Below are 15,651 nucleotides of genomic sequence, written 5' to 3'. Positions count from 1 at the left end.
GCATTTTTCCCGCGAAATTCCCACACATCCATGATTATCATAAAAGCACGAGTATAAACAAGTTGAGTTCAAGTACGCACGTGTACACTGTGATTGCGTCAGGAACTAAGACTAATCTATTAACTGATTTAGGGGTGTTCCTTTTAATGAATGAGAGGGGCAAGTGTAAACAACACCAATTTAACCGTCTTTCAGGGTTTTGTTATCATCAACACAGCTATCCAAAACCAATAAAGTAATTGATATGAGTACGAACAAGCACGATAGTGTTTAATCTGATTAAGATACTGGTCTAGCTGGCCTTTTATTTGAGGAGGAGTTTAATTGAGTGTTAAATAACACCCATAATACAATGAATAGTGCGGACGGCGGGAAGAAAAATGACGAAATTGCCCGCAGTCTAGTCCCCCCCCATGCGCCAAAAAAATGCATGAAGCGCGTGCGTGGTTAGCGAGCATGACTTGGCAGCGTGCCGGTTGCTTTGCAGTTCGTGCCCGCCGTGTATTTTGTTGTGATACTGATAAATACCATGTGCGCGCTCTCTTCTTGAATTGTGTAGCTGTGTCCTTTTTATTTCCATTGTTGTGCGGTTATTTTTAACGGAATTCGCTTACATTTACCACTGAGTTTTTGCTACGAGCTTTGGATGTAAACACGGACAAGTAACTTGTGTGATTTATAGACGTTTTTGTGGGATATATTGACTGTTTTCTTCAAGAAAGTCGACTAGAAATTTGAGGTAAGAATTTGCAACGATCCTTCCTCCATCATTCTTTCTATGCAACGACTCAGTCAGAGATTGAGAATTTTTTTTGTAATTAACTTGGACTTCAACTTTTGTGTACGGATTTCGCATTTTTTTACACAAAAAGATGCCAAATCCGACTGTGATGTGAGACCCGGTGTTGGGTTCAGTGACTTCAACACCAAATTTAATGATAAAAACATCCTAAGAATAGATACTGTCTTTTCTCTTGGTTCATACGAATGAAAAAGTAGGGGGGGGGTTTGTCCGCCATTTTTCTCTGGTTAACCAAAAAACGATACATTTTTGTTGTAACAATACTGTATTACTATTTATTGAACAAATAAACAATACATTTTTATATGGTTCAAGTAAACACTTCCCTGTTATAATAATTGGCCACTTTGTGTGAGTGAATTAACAATTCAATTTGTTGCGACCTTTTCGCTAGTTCCAGAAAAGTTTCCGTATATCCTCTTGACACCAGTTTTTCATTCTTTCTATGAATTAAATCTCTCAAATGAGATGTGTATTCCTTTTTTAAGAGGCGCAGGATATGGAAAGCTTTTCAATTAAAATTTTATTGAGTAGTCAGTGATTAAAAGTGAAACATTTTCCTTGTATAAATGTATAGGAATAGGATAGCAAATTAGCCTTCATTAATTTTTGTAATTTAGTGTTTCATTACACCTCCACTATGTTAAAACTGTGTAATCTTGAATGAACACATTATTACCCTTCTTTATTACGCTTTTATATAATAATTATGTGCTTACTATTTTTACCCTTTCAGGCAGCTACTGCTTTATACTGCTGCCGCCGATTTCACAAAACTCTTCCTAACTTAACCCTTTCAATACCACATTGTTTATTGCAAGCGCCCAACCGGATACCGCATTGTTGACAAAGGTCACAATGCTGTGTACCGTATTTTTTCACACTAAAAAAATATATCGCAATTTGCAGTGTGTACTGTTTTCAATCTTGTTTTTCTGTGGAAAGACATTATTTTTTTGAAAAACTTTGTGCATGCAATTTGTAGCATATGAAATGACCTTTCCTACGATGTCAAATTTGTATATATTATCTTATCTTTGTTTGCAAGATTTCTGGCTGAAAAAAAATACTTCTATTTTATTCGGGATTTCTGTCTCAAGAAAAACAACAAAATTTTCAACCTATTTTTCCTCAAGAAAAGTTTGTAAAACTATTTTATTCGGGATTTCTGTCTCAAGAAAAACAACAAAATTTTCAACCTATTTTTCCTCAAGAAAAGTTTGTAAAAACTTCTCAGAAAATATAAACGTTTTCATTATAGGCTTCTATTTCCATTTGTACCATAATCGGAACCTATTTTGCTGAAAAATCTTATCTGTTTTGAAAGTGTTCAGCTACCACGGTCACTTCGACCAGCACGAGTGGGTCCAGGCCCGCCCGCCATGCACGCCCAAGCCCACGGCGTTGAACGGGTTACGTGCTCGGTCCAGTTAGCTACCGTTGGTATAGTCCGGTTTTGTCATCATCTGACTGCATGTCTGGTGACGAAATACCACGATTTGATGCAAAATGTTCACTAGATACTTTGATAGAACTTCCCAAAGTCTTTTTATAGAGTCACTATAGGCAAACATTTAAGCCAAAACCTCCGTGCAATGAGCAGACATGATTGTGATTTTTGACGAAAAAAAACAGAAGCGTGAAATCTTGAGGTGTACTTTTCTCAGAAAATCATATTAATGGCGACCCCCTATACAATACATACCATTGCAATGCTTGGTAAACAAGCAAATTAAATCAAAACAAATTAAATACAATCTCTCAAAGGCAATGCTTTTTTCTGTCGAGTTTTCTCGACATTGGGACGGAGCGACTACACAACGCACGGTCGAGTTTTCTCGACAATGGTAAGGAAGCGCTTGCATTGCGCAGTCGAGTAAACTCGACAATGGTATTGAAAGGGTTAAGACTAATCTTAGGACTATTAAGGACGAGTCACAACCCTACACTGTAGCATGCAGACCTTAAGATTAAACTCGAGATAAGATGAGTCCTAACTCTTTGTGAAATCGACGGCTGGTCATATTATTGTTTGTAACTTATTATCATTTATAATTGATAATAAAACAAGTTAAATGATGACTTTTTTTTGGTGGGGGGGGGGGGGTCTTTCAATTCTATTTTGGGCTTAGGCCTAGTAATTAATAAGAAAAAATAGGGTAGTTTGTTTTTGTGCTCTCGGCTTGGGGGTCTTTCAATTCTATTTTGGGCTTAGGCCTAGTAATTAATAAGAAAAAATGGGGTAGGTTTGTTTTTGTGCTCTCGGCTTAAAATTAAATTCTTCATGAACCCATGTAATTTTATGTTATTACAAAATCCCAGTAGAAGTAAAACGGAGACTGGCATATGATGCTACATGTACCTTCTTCTTGGTAGTCCTTCCTAGTAGAAATATCGTGGAACATCATAATTCTACTAGGCGTACCTGCTAGGCTACTTACTACCTGGCAAGCCAGCCTTCTTTTCTTAGGAGTCCAGCAGCCAATTTCACGAAACACTAGGATCCTATCTTGAGTTAACTTAGGGCGTCCTAACATCTATGGTCACTGAACTTAACTCCTCCTATAAAGTCCTATTAAAAATTAATCTGCAGGAAGTTGAATTAGGATGTCCAGGGTTGCATCCTTGTCCAGCTTCAATTACCTTTGCAATAGTTACTACCAGGACTCCAGCAGAAGGAAAAGTAAAGCAGGATTTCCTTTTTTTCTGGGGGACATTTTCTATAATGAACTGAGGATCACTCTCATGTTTCAACTTCCTGATTTGAACCAAGTTTACTGGAGGCTCAACAAGTTTCTCACATATAACTGTATACATGCTCTCAATAAGCGTACTGTTATATTTATAACAGTAAAATAAGCTGAGGAATAATGAGCGGATTCTAATACTATTTATAATAATGTACATTGGCACTAGAGAAAGCTACTGGTACTAAGTAGTGGCAGTAGTTGTTGTGTTCAAAACCTATTCCAAGGACTGTACATGTGCTCTTTTCCCTTAATTTCACACCATGGAAATTGCTTGAATAGTCCTTGGTCTATGGTTAGTAACAGCAAGTGTTGTCCTTTTTTTTATTGCCTTGTACAACTATTACTTATAATACCATAGACTCCAGCCAACTCCAGTTGTACTGCTTGCTGTTTATCACACATCCAGTCTTTTTATTGTTTGGGTATTGCATCATATACAACTCTACCAGCCAGACTTTTTCTGTGAAAGGGGCACTCCTGAAAGCCTTTTTTTTGTCCTCTTTTCAGCCTATATTATACCATAGACACAAGTCTTTTCGGCAAGACTTGTCCTCCCTGCACCTGGCTGGGTGTGTGCACATTGTAGAATTATCAGCGGGTGAACGAACTTTCATTCAGGGTCTATATTATTATAAGTCCTTCCTTGCTCAGTCAGGATGATGAAATCACACTTCAGTCTGGGTAACAGATGTTTTTAGCATTGTATGAACAGGGCCTTGGTTTGTGCATAATTGTGGCCAACTGGTTTGTGGACTGGTTTTGTAGGCCTCTAAACATTCTACCTTCATGCTTTGGTTTTATGATTGGTTTGTGTAAAGCCATATTGCATTTTTCTTATTGTTAAAGGTACTGGACACTATTGGTAATTACTCAAAATAATGGTTCTAAGCATAATAACTTAAATGGAGAGCTGTTGGTTTTACACATTGTGTTTTATAAGTATTGTAAAACTTTTAAATAAAAAAAAAGTAAGTCTTCAAATTTGGTATGAATTTCACAAAGTGACCATCGTTTTTTTTTTAACCATCACCTTTGAAATGTCAGCTTTATGATTTATTTCTTGAACTTTGCAGCATATATTTGCCAAAGTATGAATTATGCAGAAGGTAAAACACATTAAAGGCGAAACTTTCTCTGCATCAATTAGCATTAACCTGACCTATTCAATAGAATTTAGGCAAGGTCACAAGTTCTCGCAATTGTATAAAAACAGTTGTTATGAACTTGTTATGAACTTGTTCTTACACGGATTGTGTGGCTTATTATCACCACTAACATACAAAGGCGCAGCTACATTTCCAGGAAAATTAATTATACAGTAGACGCAGGTCAATTTTGGTTTAGATCATCAATTTTGTTTAGTGTGATACCTTTATAATCTATTATCAGTAATTTATCTTGTAGAACTTTCTGGAAAAAAAATATGGGCCCAATTTCACAGAGCTTTAAAAGCAGACATTATGGCTTATCAATTTCAGATAAGCTGGTAACCATTCTTAAACAGTCTGACATGGTAATTTGGTTGGTTATCAATAAAAACATGCTTTTAAAGTGCTTGCAATGTGCAAACAACTCAAAAGGTAGTTTTACAAGTCTACCAATAGGCTTTAAATTGCTCAAGTTTTCAAAACGGTATACAAATTTCAGGGATGGTAATTTTTGACTTGCATGTTTCTTAAAACTTTCAGACAGTCTGGTAAAGAAAATCAGCGGTTTTCCCACATAAAAACAAATTGCCCTTTGATCAACTTCCCTAGTGCTGAGGACACTGGATATCTCTGTGAAATCGGAACCCCGGCAATTACCAATAGGTGGAAATGCCATCATTTCAACCTTATCGCCTAAAACTTGGATCCGAGTTTGAGACTGTTTTGTAATGTCAGCAGTGACACTTTCCCTTGCTTATTGGTAAACCAGACTAAAGAGAAACTGCTGCCCGTCTAGTACACATTTTCTTCTCCACTTTCACAAAGTATACACCATTTTAAAGGGTTCTCTCAAAAGCCAAAGGAATTTTGTTCTAATTTTGGTTTTTACATCATGAAACTAAAATAAATTTTTAAATCTGGAGTGAAAGCCTAATTGCAGGACTCAAATTTGGTGGGTAAATCCACAGGACCTCACATCTCACGCTCCAAGCAATTGTTTAAACTGTGTTAGTAGGGGCCTGCACACTGACACATTGATTAGAGAGACACGGGACCGCTGGACTTGTCTGGTCATAAGTTTACTGGTCCAACCCTAAAAATAAAGTCACTGGCCTTTGGCCTGCGGTCCAGTGGCCTGCAGTCCAGTCGAGTGGCCTGCAGTCCAGTGTACATGTAAACTTGGAGGCCTGATTGGTGCACTGGCCACTGGCCAGTCACTTATGAGAAATAGGTCCACCAGTCACATTACCGACATTCTTGAGAAAATTGTTTCAAGTCCAAGTCATCTTTAGGTATAATGTACATCCAAATTTAAACCGTGCTTGGTTGTTGCATGGCAACTTGAACAGGCAAGCCTGAGCAGAAGTATTTTTTACTATTTTTTTTTTCAACCACAAGGAAGTTTCATTACGTAATGTGCTGGCACCATTCATTTTTTAAGCATAAAGAGCATGCAGGCAACCCACCGTCATGTAATATCATAAATGCTGTGTCTGTGAGCCCTTTAATTGCTGGCAAGAGCATGTATTGAGAATAGGGGTCCTTGCTCTCAGTCAATGGTTTAACACACTGAGAGTTATATGCAAATAAGGGTAATCCTGTCTGCCTCATTGATTGGTTAAGAAGGTAGTTGTGCAATCCATGTGTTCAGGATCTTTCTGGGTCACTGTTGGTCATTGCACATTGTGTGTGTTTTAGCAGAGACCATGCACTCTGTATCTGTGTGAAACTGAAGTGCTCTTGTACTGTGTGCTTGCAAAGCTGCACGTAGTTGACAGACAGAAAATGGTATTCGCAAAGTCATGTAGTTAAACTTCCTGAGAAATTTAGTTGTATTCCTGTGTGCATCAGGTAAGTAGAAATTGACCACCAAAACTATGTTCCTACATGCCTGTATGCTTTGTTTTTGAAAGGGCAAGGGCTGCAAGGCTTTTTCTCTTTGGTAAAGGGCACCATATGACTATAAAGAAATTGTAAATTTCTACTGGAGCATTTCATGGGCACCAAGGCAATGACCAGGGGCATCAAGGCAATCCTCTGCGTTGCCTCCATGAAATATCAGGTCTGTTCATGTGTACACTTAAAGGGATAGAAATGGTTCACTAAACCTTATTTTCTTGTGTATTTACTGTATTTTTTCTGCGTGTTTTGCAGGGACCAAGATGTTGTCAGTCGCAAGAGTTAAGAAGTTGGGCGGTATGTTCTTCATCGCATTCTGCTTCCAGTACATGATCCTCTTCTATGTTTTCGCCCAGTCTACAGCCCCAAACCAAAAACACAAGCTCATACCTCGCCATGCTACAACCAAAGATATCCGCGGCCCGACGTATCACGTCCACAAGGTCGACCCAATGTCAGTGTCCATGAGGGAGGCGTACGAGAGCCGAAGACTCCTAGTGGAGAGCAACCGGCCGAGACTGGTATCTCGTCGGGAGATTATCGAAGAGTATCGGAACCCATCTTCAACAATGACTGAGTCGCCTGCTGGATCCAAGCGGTATATCCCGTTGGGAAGACAGACCAGCGGAGAGGAGTTTCTAAGCTGTGGGACCTGCGCTCTTGTTTCCAATTCAGGTACAAATTTACTGTGTATTCAAATGGGAAATATTCCTTTGAAAGGAGGAATGTGGTTTTAGATTGAGGGATTGAACAACATTTCAATCTGAAAAATGTTTGTGCATGAAATGTTTCTCGAATTGTGTATTCCAATAACCGATAACTGCCTCAAAATAAACTCTCAAGAAAAACACTACAACCTTTTGAAATTAATTACCACAGTTTAGTTTTTTTGTGTATCTGCATATTTACATCTAGGATTAAAACAGTCATACGGTTAAAAAAAAAAAAACTGCACTTTGCCTTTAAAGAAACTGGAACAAATTGATGTGAATAGCAGGCCTGCAATTTCATCTTTGAGAAGGCACTTCCATTGGAACTCTATGGAAACTTTTGAAGGCCAATACCAAGATCAAAAATGACCATTGCCTCCGAGCAATTCTAGGCCTGAAGTAACTTTTAATACAGTGCCTTTTTGTTCATTTGTTTAAATGGTTGCGAGCATTTCCAAGAGTGGAATGCACCCCTGTCAAAACTCGCAAATAAAAATGTGTCCTTATGTTTCCTTTCCAGGTCACATCACCCACTCCAGAAGAGGCGATGAAATTGACGAAGCTGAATGCGTGTTCAGGTTGAATTCAGCACCAACCGTTGGGTACGAACTAGACGTGGGCCGCAAGACAACTGTCCGGGTCATCTCTCAGGAAGGGTAAGTGTCGTGTGGAACATGTTGAAGTTTGAAGTACCCACCCTTAACTTTAAATAATGTTGCTCATCATTTTGTGAATTTACCTGCAGCAGTTTCAGTCTCATTAGTTTACAAGTTTTCAGGAGAGGGTCGCGTAAATCCGTTGTACATGCTAAAACAATTTTTGTCTCACTGAGACGAAAACTATTTTCTTGAAACTGTTTAACTCAATTCTCTAAAACTACAACACCTCAGCAAGTAATATTTTAAGGGAAGCTTTCTACTGGCCTCATCATTATCTTTAAACCGAGTTAGTTTTATGTAAATCTGTGTTTGTTTGTGTTTTGTATCGTACAAAAAGTACCCAAACCCTATAAAAGTTGTTGTTTTAAACCAACTTAAAATGTTCATTTTCAGTTTGTCAGAGTTGGTAGCGAATGCCAGCACGCTACTTGACAATCACCCGTCATTGAAGAACGTCTTCGTTCATGGCTCGGAGCATGCATTCTCCCTCGGCTCCATACCAAGTGTAATGGGCCGCCTTTCGTCAAAGTACCCCAGGGTGGGTTTCTATCGCCCCTCAAAGGCTCTGGATGGGGAAGCAGATGCTGAATTTGAAAAGCACACTGGAAAACAAAGGTAGGTTTTTATTTGTTTAGATGATTTGTTGTTGAGGGAACTCGGCAAACTTACACAAGGGGATATAAATACCAAGCTGGCAACAGCCATCTCTCTCATACAAACACTTGTTTCAATGTTTGCGACCTCCCAACACACGCTACACACGACGTCGTCAGTCGTTGCAATACTAGTACTTGATCAACCATGGATCAACGACGTCTTTTCTCGTAAGAAAATGTGTATTTTCTAATGCTTTATTTTAAATGTGAAAACATTTTAGAAAAAAGGAAACATCAAATATAATAACGTTAAAATCGTGCGGTATTTTGTCAAACGGGGAGTGGGATCGGGGTTGTTTTATTTTATTTTGTCTGTAAATGTATAAAATTCCGTAGGGTCGGCGTGTTTTTCTAGGGTCGGTCGGGTAACCGGAAACACACATATTATTTTGTTTGGCCTAATGAAGAGATGATACACAGGCATAGAATTTCATCTTTTAGAGGGCTAGGCCATTTGAGTTTGCAAATGGCACTTACATTCCATTCAATTCACATTTATTTCCATACTTTCAAAAACACAACATTGCAGGGGCACCAAGGCCAAGACCAGGGCAATGGAGGCTACAGGTTCTGTGGTCTTTGTTGAATTCCAGGCCTGATTATCGGCTCTTGGACACTTCAGTTAAATTTTGAATTTCTTCATGCGCCTCATCCTCACCTAGTGTGAGTGTGCACTTTAAAGGAAGAAGAGAAGAAGACATAAAGATTTTGATGCCCCTATTCATTCATTTATTTATTTTAAGTCTCATTCTCAAGTTGCATGTATTTTGCTTTTACAGGCTTTCCTCAGGGACAGAACTTTCAACTGGTCTGTATGCCCTCATGATCATGAAAGATGTGTGTGGAGAAATCAACGTCTACGGCATGGTGCCAGAGGACTATTGCAGGTATGTGTGTCCTAATATTCATGTTGTATTTTGCACCAATTATCACTGTATAAAACCAGGAAGGTAGTGGTGGCACTTTCAAAAAGACTAACTAATCCCCCGTTGAATACAGCCCTGAGGAGGCCCTAGGACATTTTCCCCAAGGTTACCCCAGCACACTTTCACTCTGTGTCCGTATTCCAGGGGGTTCCAGTTAACGCTTACTCTTACTCCAGAGCAGGGGTGGCTATAACCCGGTGTATGTCCATTTATGGTGGCAGACCAGGGTGAAGTTATCAACGTGTAAAAAGGCCAGTCGTTATTCCCCGGGGGGAACTCTGGGCAATAGAGTTGTGTGGAAAGGGCTTATGTTAAGCCATTTGCACATTATCTTTGAATATTTTCTGGTACAATGACTTGCTAACTCACAAGTAATCGCTTAAATTTAAATTCCTCAGACTATAGGGCCTAGAATTGCAATGTCTGATTTGGGGGCAAGCTTTTGCCTAAACATGTAGGATGAGATGGTGAAAACCCTTACATAATTCTGAGTAATGCGCACGTCCCGGAGTGGTTTTTGTTTTGTTCGTTTTCATGCAAGATTTAATTAGTGCTGTAAATGTTTTTTTATCATGGATAAATGTTTAAAATTTGACACTCCATAATAGTGACTAAAATTTTGTTCCCCCTTTACTGTCATAAGGCTTTATATGACCCAGAAAATGTTGTTAATTTTTGACAGCATCTAACAAAAAGAAAATGGAAGAATTGTCAGGACGCTGTAAAGACAGTAACAATTTATCACACCCTATGCTACAGATTTGATTTCAATTAAAACAAAAAGTAAGAATTATTATATATTATTACTTGAAGCGTTGAGTTGCTGAAGTTGTACACTTTTCCCTTACAAAGTGTAACCTTTTTTTAAAGAGAGAGAGAGTGACAAACAAGTTACAGAATTGAAATCTGATATCTCAGGATTCTATTTTAGGAAAGAGCATTTATGATAGCATGAGGTTACAGACTGAACTACATGTGGTTTGAATGATGGCAAAAACATGTTGATATACTGATACCCAGACAACCTGACCTCACCTCACATGACCCCCCCCCCTTCTACACACCCTTCTGCACTAAGTATATACTATGGATAGGGACTAGAGTTGAATTGATGAAGCAGTGCCATTTATTGCTACTTAATATTAAAATAACACTACCCTGGATAGGATCCTATTGTATTTCTATGTTTCATAATTTCAACTTGAATGGAATATGAAAATATGGTTAGAAGCCTACGGCAGCAATTGATAGTATATAATGCATTTTGAGAAACATTTCACTTTGAAGTAATGTGGATATTGTGCCGGGGCAGACAGTGGGTAAAGCATTCATACATGTAGTGTGAAAATGGCCAGCCGTAATTCCCTGGGTGAAACCCTAGGCAATAGAGTTGTGTGGAAACGGCTTATGTTGAGCCATTTGCGCATTATATGAAGTAATGTGGTTAGTGTAGCAAGATAAAAGTGTTTACGCCCCAAAATTTGAATCTGATAAGCACTACTGTCAGTAACAATTCTCAGATGGTGTATTCCTATTAGGAATTATTCTTCCTGGGATGAAATATTCGCTCATGATTTTTGGCCATATTTCAAAAACGGCCATATTTCAATTCATTCTCATCTATTAAGGATTAACACATTCGAAAGGTTCTAAAGATATATACTTTGTCGTCAAGTGTTGAATGGGTAGTGTGTTTTCTAGCAGGCTGTGAATTGACGAAATAAACAAAGGTTTTTACTTTTTAAGAATCAAGTATTTTCCAATTCACATATTATGAATGATCCTGCAGAGTACAAAGTGAAACTTTTTATGGCTCTAGACTGTTTGTAGTTACCCCTGTCTTTTATTAAGTGTGTGTATTACTGCCATGCGTGCCTGTGTGGTTCTTGTTGGTGCCCTGTTGAAGTATTCCAAGAGAACTGTTGAAGCTTTTGGTCATGTGCTGAAAATAAATCAAAAGCTCAGACAAAATCTATAAAAATTTGTTCAAGTACACATGATGACAGGTGCAGACTGTCTGAAGTTTTATTGTTCCTCTGACATTACCGTAATCCTTCAACCTAGGAAAGAAATGTTGCCAAGGGACCTGCTGTCTGTTGCTGCAGGTTTTTTTCCCCAGTCCATGAAGTCATAAAGCAGTACTTCAATGTATTCACTGGGCCTCGAATTGACCCACAGCACCACAGCAATTTGCGGAGTGCGCCATGCTTTTGCTGTGGTGCCATTTGCAAAGTTTAAAAAATAAAAAATAAATCCTCATAAGAATGGTTAACCAATTGGAAAATCTGAAACCCTTAAAGAACGAAATTCAAGGCCTGAGTCACTTAAATGTTATGCTGATTTATAGGAACAATTATAAAGAAAGATACAATGAAAGTCACAGGAGAAAGTTTTGGCTGAAAAAATGTTTGTTTGCTGTAAAGCAAATCCTTTCTCAAAATAGTTTATACACCGTACCATCAACAGCTTCAGTGCTTTTCACCAAGTAAGTTTTCATAGTCAATTATTTTTTATTTAACTACCAATGACCCTATCAAAAAACAACAATACAATTGTCATGCAATTACATGTGGTCATTGTTTTAATTTAATTCTCTGGCCAACTTCTGAATGACTAAACTTCCCTATATGACAGGTCCCAGTGGTTGGACTGCTGGACTTGCAATCACAAGGTTGTGGGTTCAAATCTTAACAAGCTTACCGCTGATTTCACAATGACTATAAAATACAATAAGTTATTATATTTTATACTCGCAGGCCTGGAATTTCATATTTAAGAGGACAAGGTCATTTTTATGTTTGCAATGGGCACTTCCAGTGGAAAGTCTATTTCGAAAACTTTTAAAGGGGAAGGGGCACCAAGGCCAAAACCAGGGCAATGAAGGTCGTGGCCTCTGTGGCCTATGTGACCGTATTGAATATTGTGTCCCCATTCAAATATCTGCCCTACAAGATGGCGTCAGTGCGCGTGAGCGTTCGTGTGTGTGTGCATGTGCGGTAGAAATCAAACCGGGAGTGCTGCGTGCTTCATTGATGTACGCGTATGCCCTACAAGATGGCAACCTTTTTTAGCAACAAAGGGGTTATTCAATACGATGTATTGCTTGCTTTGTGCAATTCACAGTCATAGACATTAAACCAATGTTTGTATGAAAGAGACTGGCTGTTGCCAGCTTAGTGTTTATTTCCCCTTGTGAGAGTTTCCCGAGTTCCCTTGACTGGACAAACAAACAAACAAACAAGAAAACTAATAATGTATTCCTGCGTTTGTTTGTTTGTTTGTGTACAGGTTGCATCCCAACAGCAATATCCCCTACAGCTACTACAAGAAGCCAGTCTTACCAGAGTGCATGATGTACGAATACCACGAGAACGTGGACCAAGGAGGAAAGAGACTCATGACTGAGCGACGTGTCTTCCGAAACTGGGCCAAGAGCAGCCGCATCAGCTTCCATGACCCTTCCTGGGACTAAACAACAATTTTGTACCCGTAACATAAAAAAATTGCTTTGCCCTTTTAAAAAACTCAGGCAGTAATCGATGACATCTCATCCGTGTCAAAGATTTTCTTTATTATAATTTTTGCAAGTTTATTATTATTGTTTTGCTGTCAGTTAGAACTAAATTTTCTTCAATTTGGTAGCGTTGATCCTTCTTATAACGTATTTAAGTTGCAGTGCAGGCTTTGCGTCCCTCCCTTCTTTGTTAACAATTTCAAAAGACCAGTTTGGGTTCTTTTATTTCCCCTTCCCCCTTCCTCCAAAGGCTCAAAAGAATTGAGATGATTTAATTGAGTGTGCATGTTTGCCAAGATACAACAGAGAAATCATATGGACAGCTTCAAAGCCAGTGGTTGCCAAGTATGAAAGAAATACAAGTGTTTGGTAAACATGCAAACAAATTAACCAAATGATTTAATTAGTTCTAATCCCTTTTTTAAGTTGGGGAGGGGGCGGTAAAGGTTTCTGGACAGTGTACTTCAAAAGTTTAATTTATGTATTCTACAGGTCCCTTTGCATCAGCGCCTTTGCCGAGTTCAAACAATGAAAAGAGTGCGCAAATACTCGCAACTCTAATTTAATGAGAGATCTTCCTTTGATCTCCTTGAGGGCGCTGTTTGACCGTGTAACAGAAATTTCTAGGGGTCTGTTGTTGTTTTTAATAGTTATGCATAAAAGCAAGTGTTTTAAAACTTTTGGGCATCATAGCTTTAGAGTCATAGGTGTATTCAAACATAAGTAGATGTTTCTGTAACTAGCAGATTGGTTACGTAGGTTGAGTTTATATAGTGTAGTGACAGTGTAGTCAAATGTTAAAATAACGAAATTCTCAAGAGATGATATTTTCGCACAAACAATGCAAGTTTGTTCTTTTTTTTTTGTATTCAAGGAATTGTACACCATTATTTAAAGATTTAAAGTAAGAGCCAGCCGATTATAAAAGTGGCGGGTTTATTTCATTGTACAGAATATAATAAAAATTCCTTCACTTTTTAAAACAGGGTTTAATATATAAAAGTCACAAGTCAGCTGCGCATTTTGGTATGGAATGTTTTTCCACATTTCCTCCTGCGATAAATGACAACAGGCCAAATTGATTACAAGTTCTCATGGCATTTGGTACCACCAGTACTATAGTTCGTCCAGGGTAAACTTTGAGAACAAATAATTTGTAAGCGCTAAACTTATGACTTTCGCAGTGGTGTACAAAGCCTTGAGCCCCAACTCCTCAGAAACGTGAGCAAGGAGCTGTTCAATTTTTTTCAGAATCCTTTAGTTTGTTGGTGAAACTTTCAAGCAAACCATTGCTTTGAGGGTATGACCCCTAAAGCCTGGTTCATACTGTCATACTTCCTTTCGAACGCGATACAAATTTTGACGTCACAGCCCTGTTTTCGCTGCAAATGGTTCGCAGCAGTTGAGTACATTTCAACTCTTACGAACTATTTGTTGCGAATTTGTGACGTAGAAATTTGTATTGCATTAGCAGGAAGAATGAACTAGGCATGATGCCGAGCATTGTTATTTTGCTTGCAAGGTGTTTGCGAGTCCGTCAAAGTCTGACAGAACTTGGGAAAGGATTTTAGAGGATTCTGAGTTGTTGTGGTGAGTTTTTTCATAAAATTTGACTTGATTATATTACTCGATTAAAGTATGCTCAGTTATTATCAATCAAATGTGTTTTATTTTAAAACAAGATATTGTAAATATAACTATTTTTGTGCAAGAAAATATCAGTATTATCATGCAACAAGTTCTTGTCGCAAGTTTACAAAACTTGTCGATGTGGTAATTTATCTTGATTGTGTTGTTAGTTTATATATGTGTGGTGACCAGAAACTCATAATATGCCAAGCGTATAATGGTTTCATGTTTAAAGAAAGAAAAAAGAAATGTCAACTTTAACAATTCCCTTCCTCTTTATATTAAAACTATTAAATTTATTGAAAGGAAAAAGCAACATTTGTGCACTTTGCACAATCTACATGAATAACAAAGAATACTTAATGATGTATCTAAATGGATGTTATAAAAATTGTTTTTACCCTTACATTGATCTGTATACTTTCCTGAGGTCTGTCGAGAAAACAAATCCACAGGCAAACCACTTGGTGAATACATAGAATGCAAACTGCCTCTAGCTACTAGGCACGCTCTGTGGTTTAGTGGTAAGACATCTTCAAAGGTCATGGGTTTGAATTCCACCCGAGTGATTTGCCTACAGGTTTTTTTTTTTCACAGAATTTGGGGAAAGTACCGAGTGTACAGTGCTTATTAACACACATCAGTGTAAGGGTAAAAAATTAAATAATAATAATCATCCCCCGTAAAAATTAACAGTGTTTTCAAAATTGTGTGAACACAAACGACATTACTCAAAACTTTTACATCAGAATGAAGATCATTAATTTGGATGAAGAAAACAAATATAATTCCAATGACTAGTACTTGACTTGCTGTTCCAACGTCACTCTTTAAAGCTTTCAAAAGCAACTTCAGTGGTTTAGACTTTTGAAAGATTTGTATTACAAATGTTGCATCTTCCCTTTGGGCGGAAATACTTCAATATTTGACTGTAGGTAATTCAAGTATGTTAGATTCT

The 15,651-nt window shown here is 38.0% G+C and overlaps 1 protein-coding gene across 2 annotated transcripts; it reads left to right on the top strand.

The window, feature by feature from the left end:
• The first annotated feature begins 434 nt into the window (after window positions 1–434).
• Window positions 435–15,253, top strand: LOC117292783 (alpha-N-acetyl-neuraminyl-2,3-beta-galactosyl-1,3-N-acetyl-galactosaminide alpha-2,6-sialyltransferase-like). Of its 2 annotated transcripts, none has more exons than XM_033774935.1 (6): window positions 435–739; window positions 6,855–7,274; window positions 7,830–7,965; window positions 8,362–8,583; window positions 9,404–9,511; window positions 12,839–15,253. In XM_033774935.1, the coding sequence occupies exons 2-6, from the start codon at window positions 6,863–6,865 to the stop codon at window positions 13,020–13,022; spliced, it is 1,062 nt and encodes a 353-aa protein (XP_033630826.1). In that variant the 5' UTR covers window positions 435–739; window positions 6,855–6,862; the 3' UTR covers window positions 13,023–15,253. The 2 variants fall into 2 exon arrangements, with proteins under 2 accessions (XP_033630826.1, XP_033630827.1); XM_033774936.1 differs by lacking the exon at window positions 435–739 and adding an exon at window positions 6,405–6,551.
• The last annotated feature ends 398 nt before the right edge of the window (window positions 15,254–15,651 follow it).

This window comes from Asterias rubens, chromosome 7 (assembly GCF_902459465.1).
Source record: "Asterias rubens chromosome 7, eAstRub1.3, whole genome shotgun sequence".
Lineage (NCBI taxonomy): Eukaryota > Metazoa > Echinodermata > Asteroidea > Forcipulatida > Asteriidae > Asterias > Asterias rubens.
The sequence above is the reverse complement of the archived record's forward strand: the minus strand, read 5'-3'. Positions and strand labels throughout refer to the sequence as shown.

Coding starts and splice junctions, on each gene's coding strand:
- LOC117292783 (XM_033774935.1), top strand. CDS start 6,863: ATGTTGTCAGTCGCAAGAGTTAAGAAGTTGGGCGGTATGTTCTTCATC. Junction 7,275..7,829: donor CGCTCTTGTTTCCAATTCAG/GTACAAATTTAC, acceptor TTTCCTTTCCAG/GTCACATCACCCACTCCAGA. Junction 9,512..12,838: donor GTGCCAGAGGACTATTGCAG/GTATGTGTGTCC, acceptor GTTTGTGTACAG/GTTGCATCCCAACAGCAATA.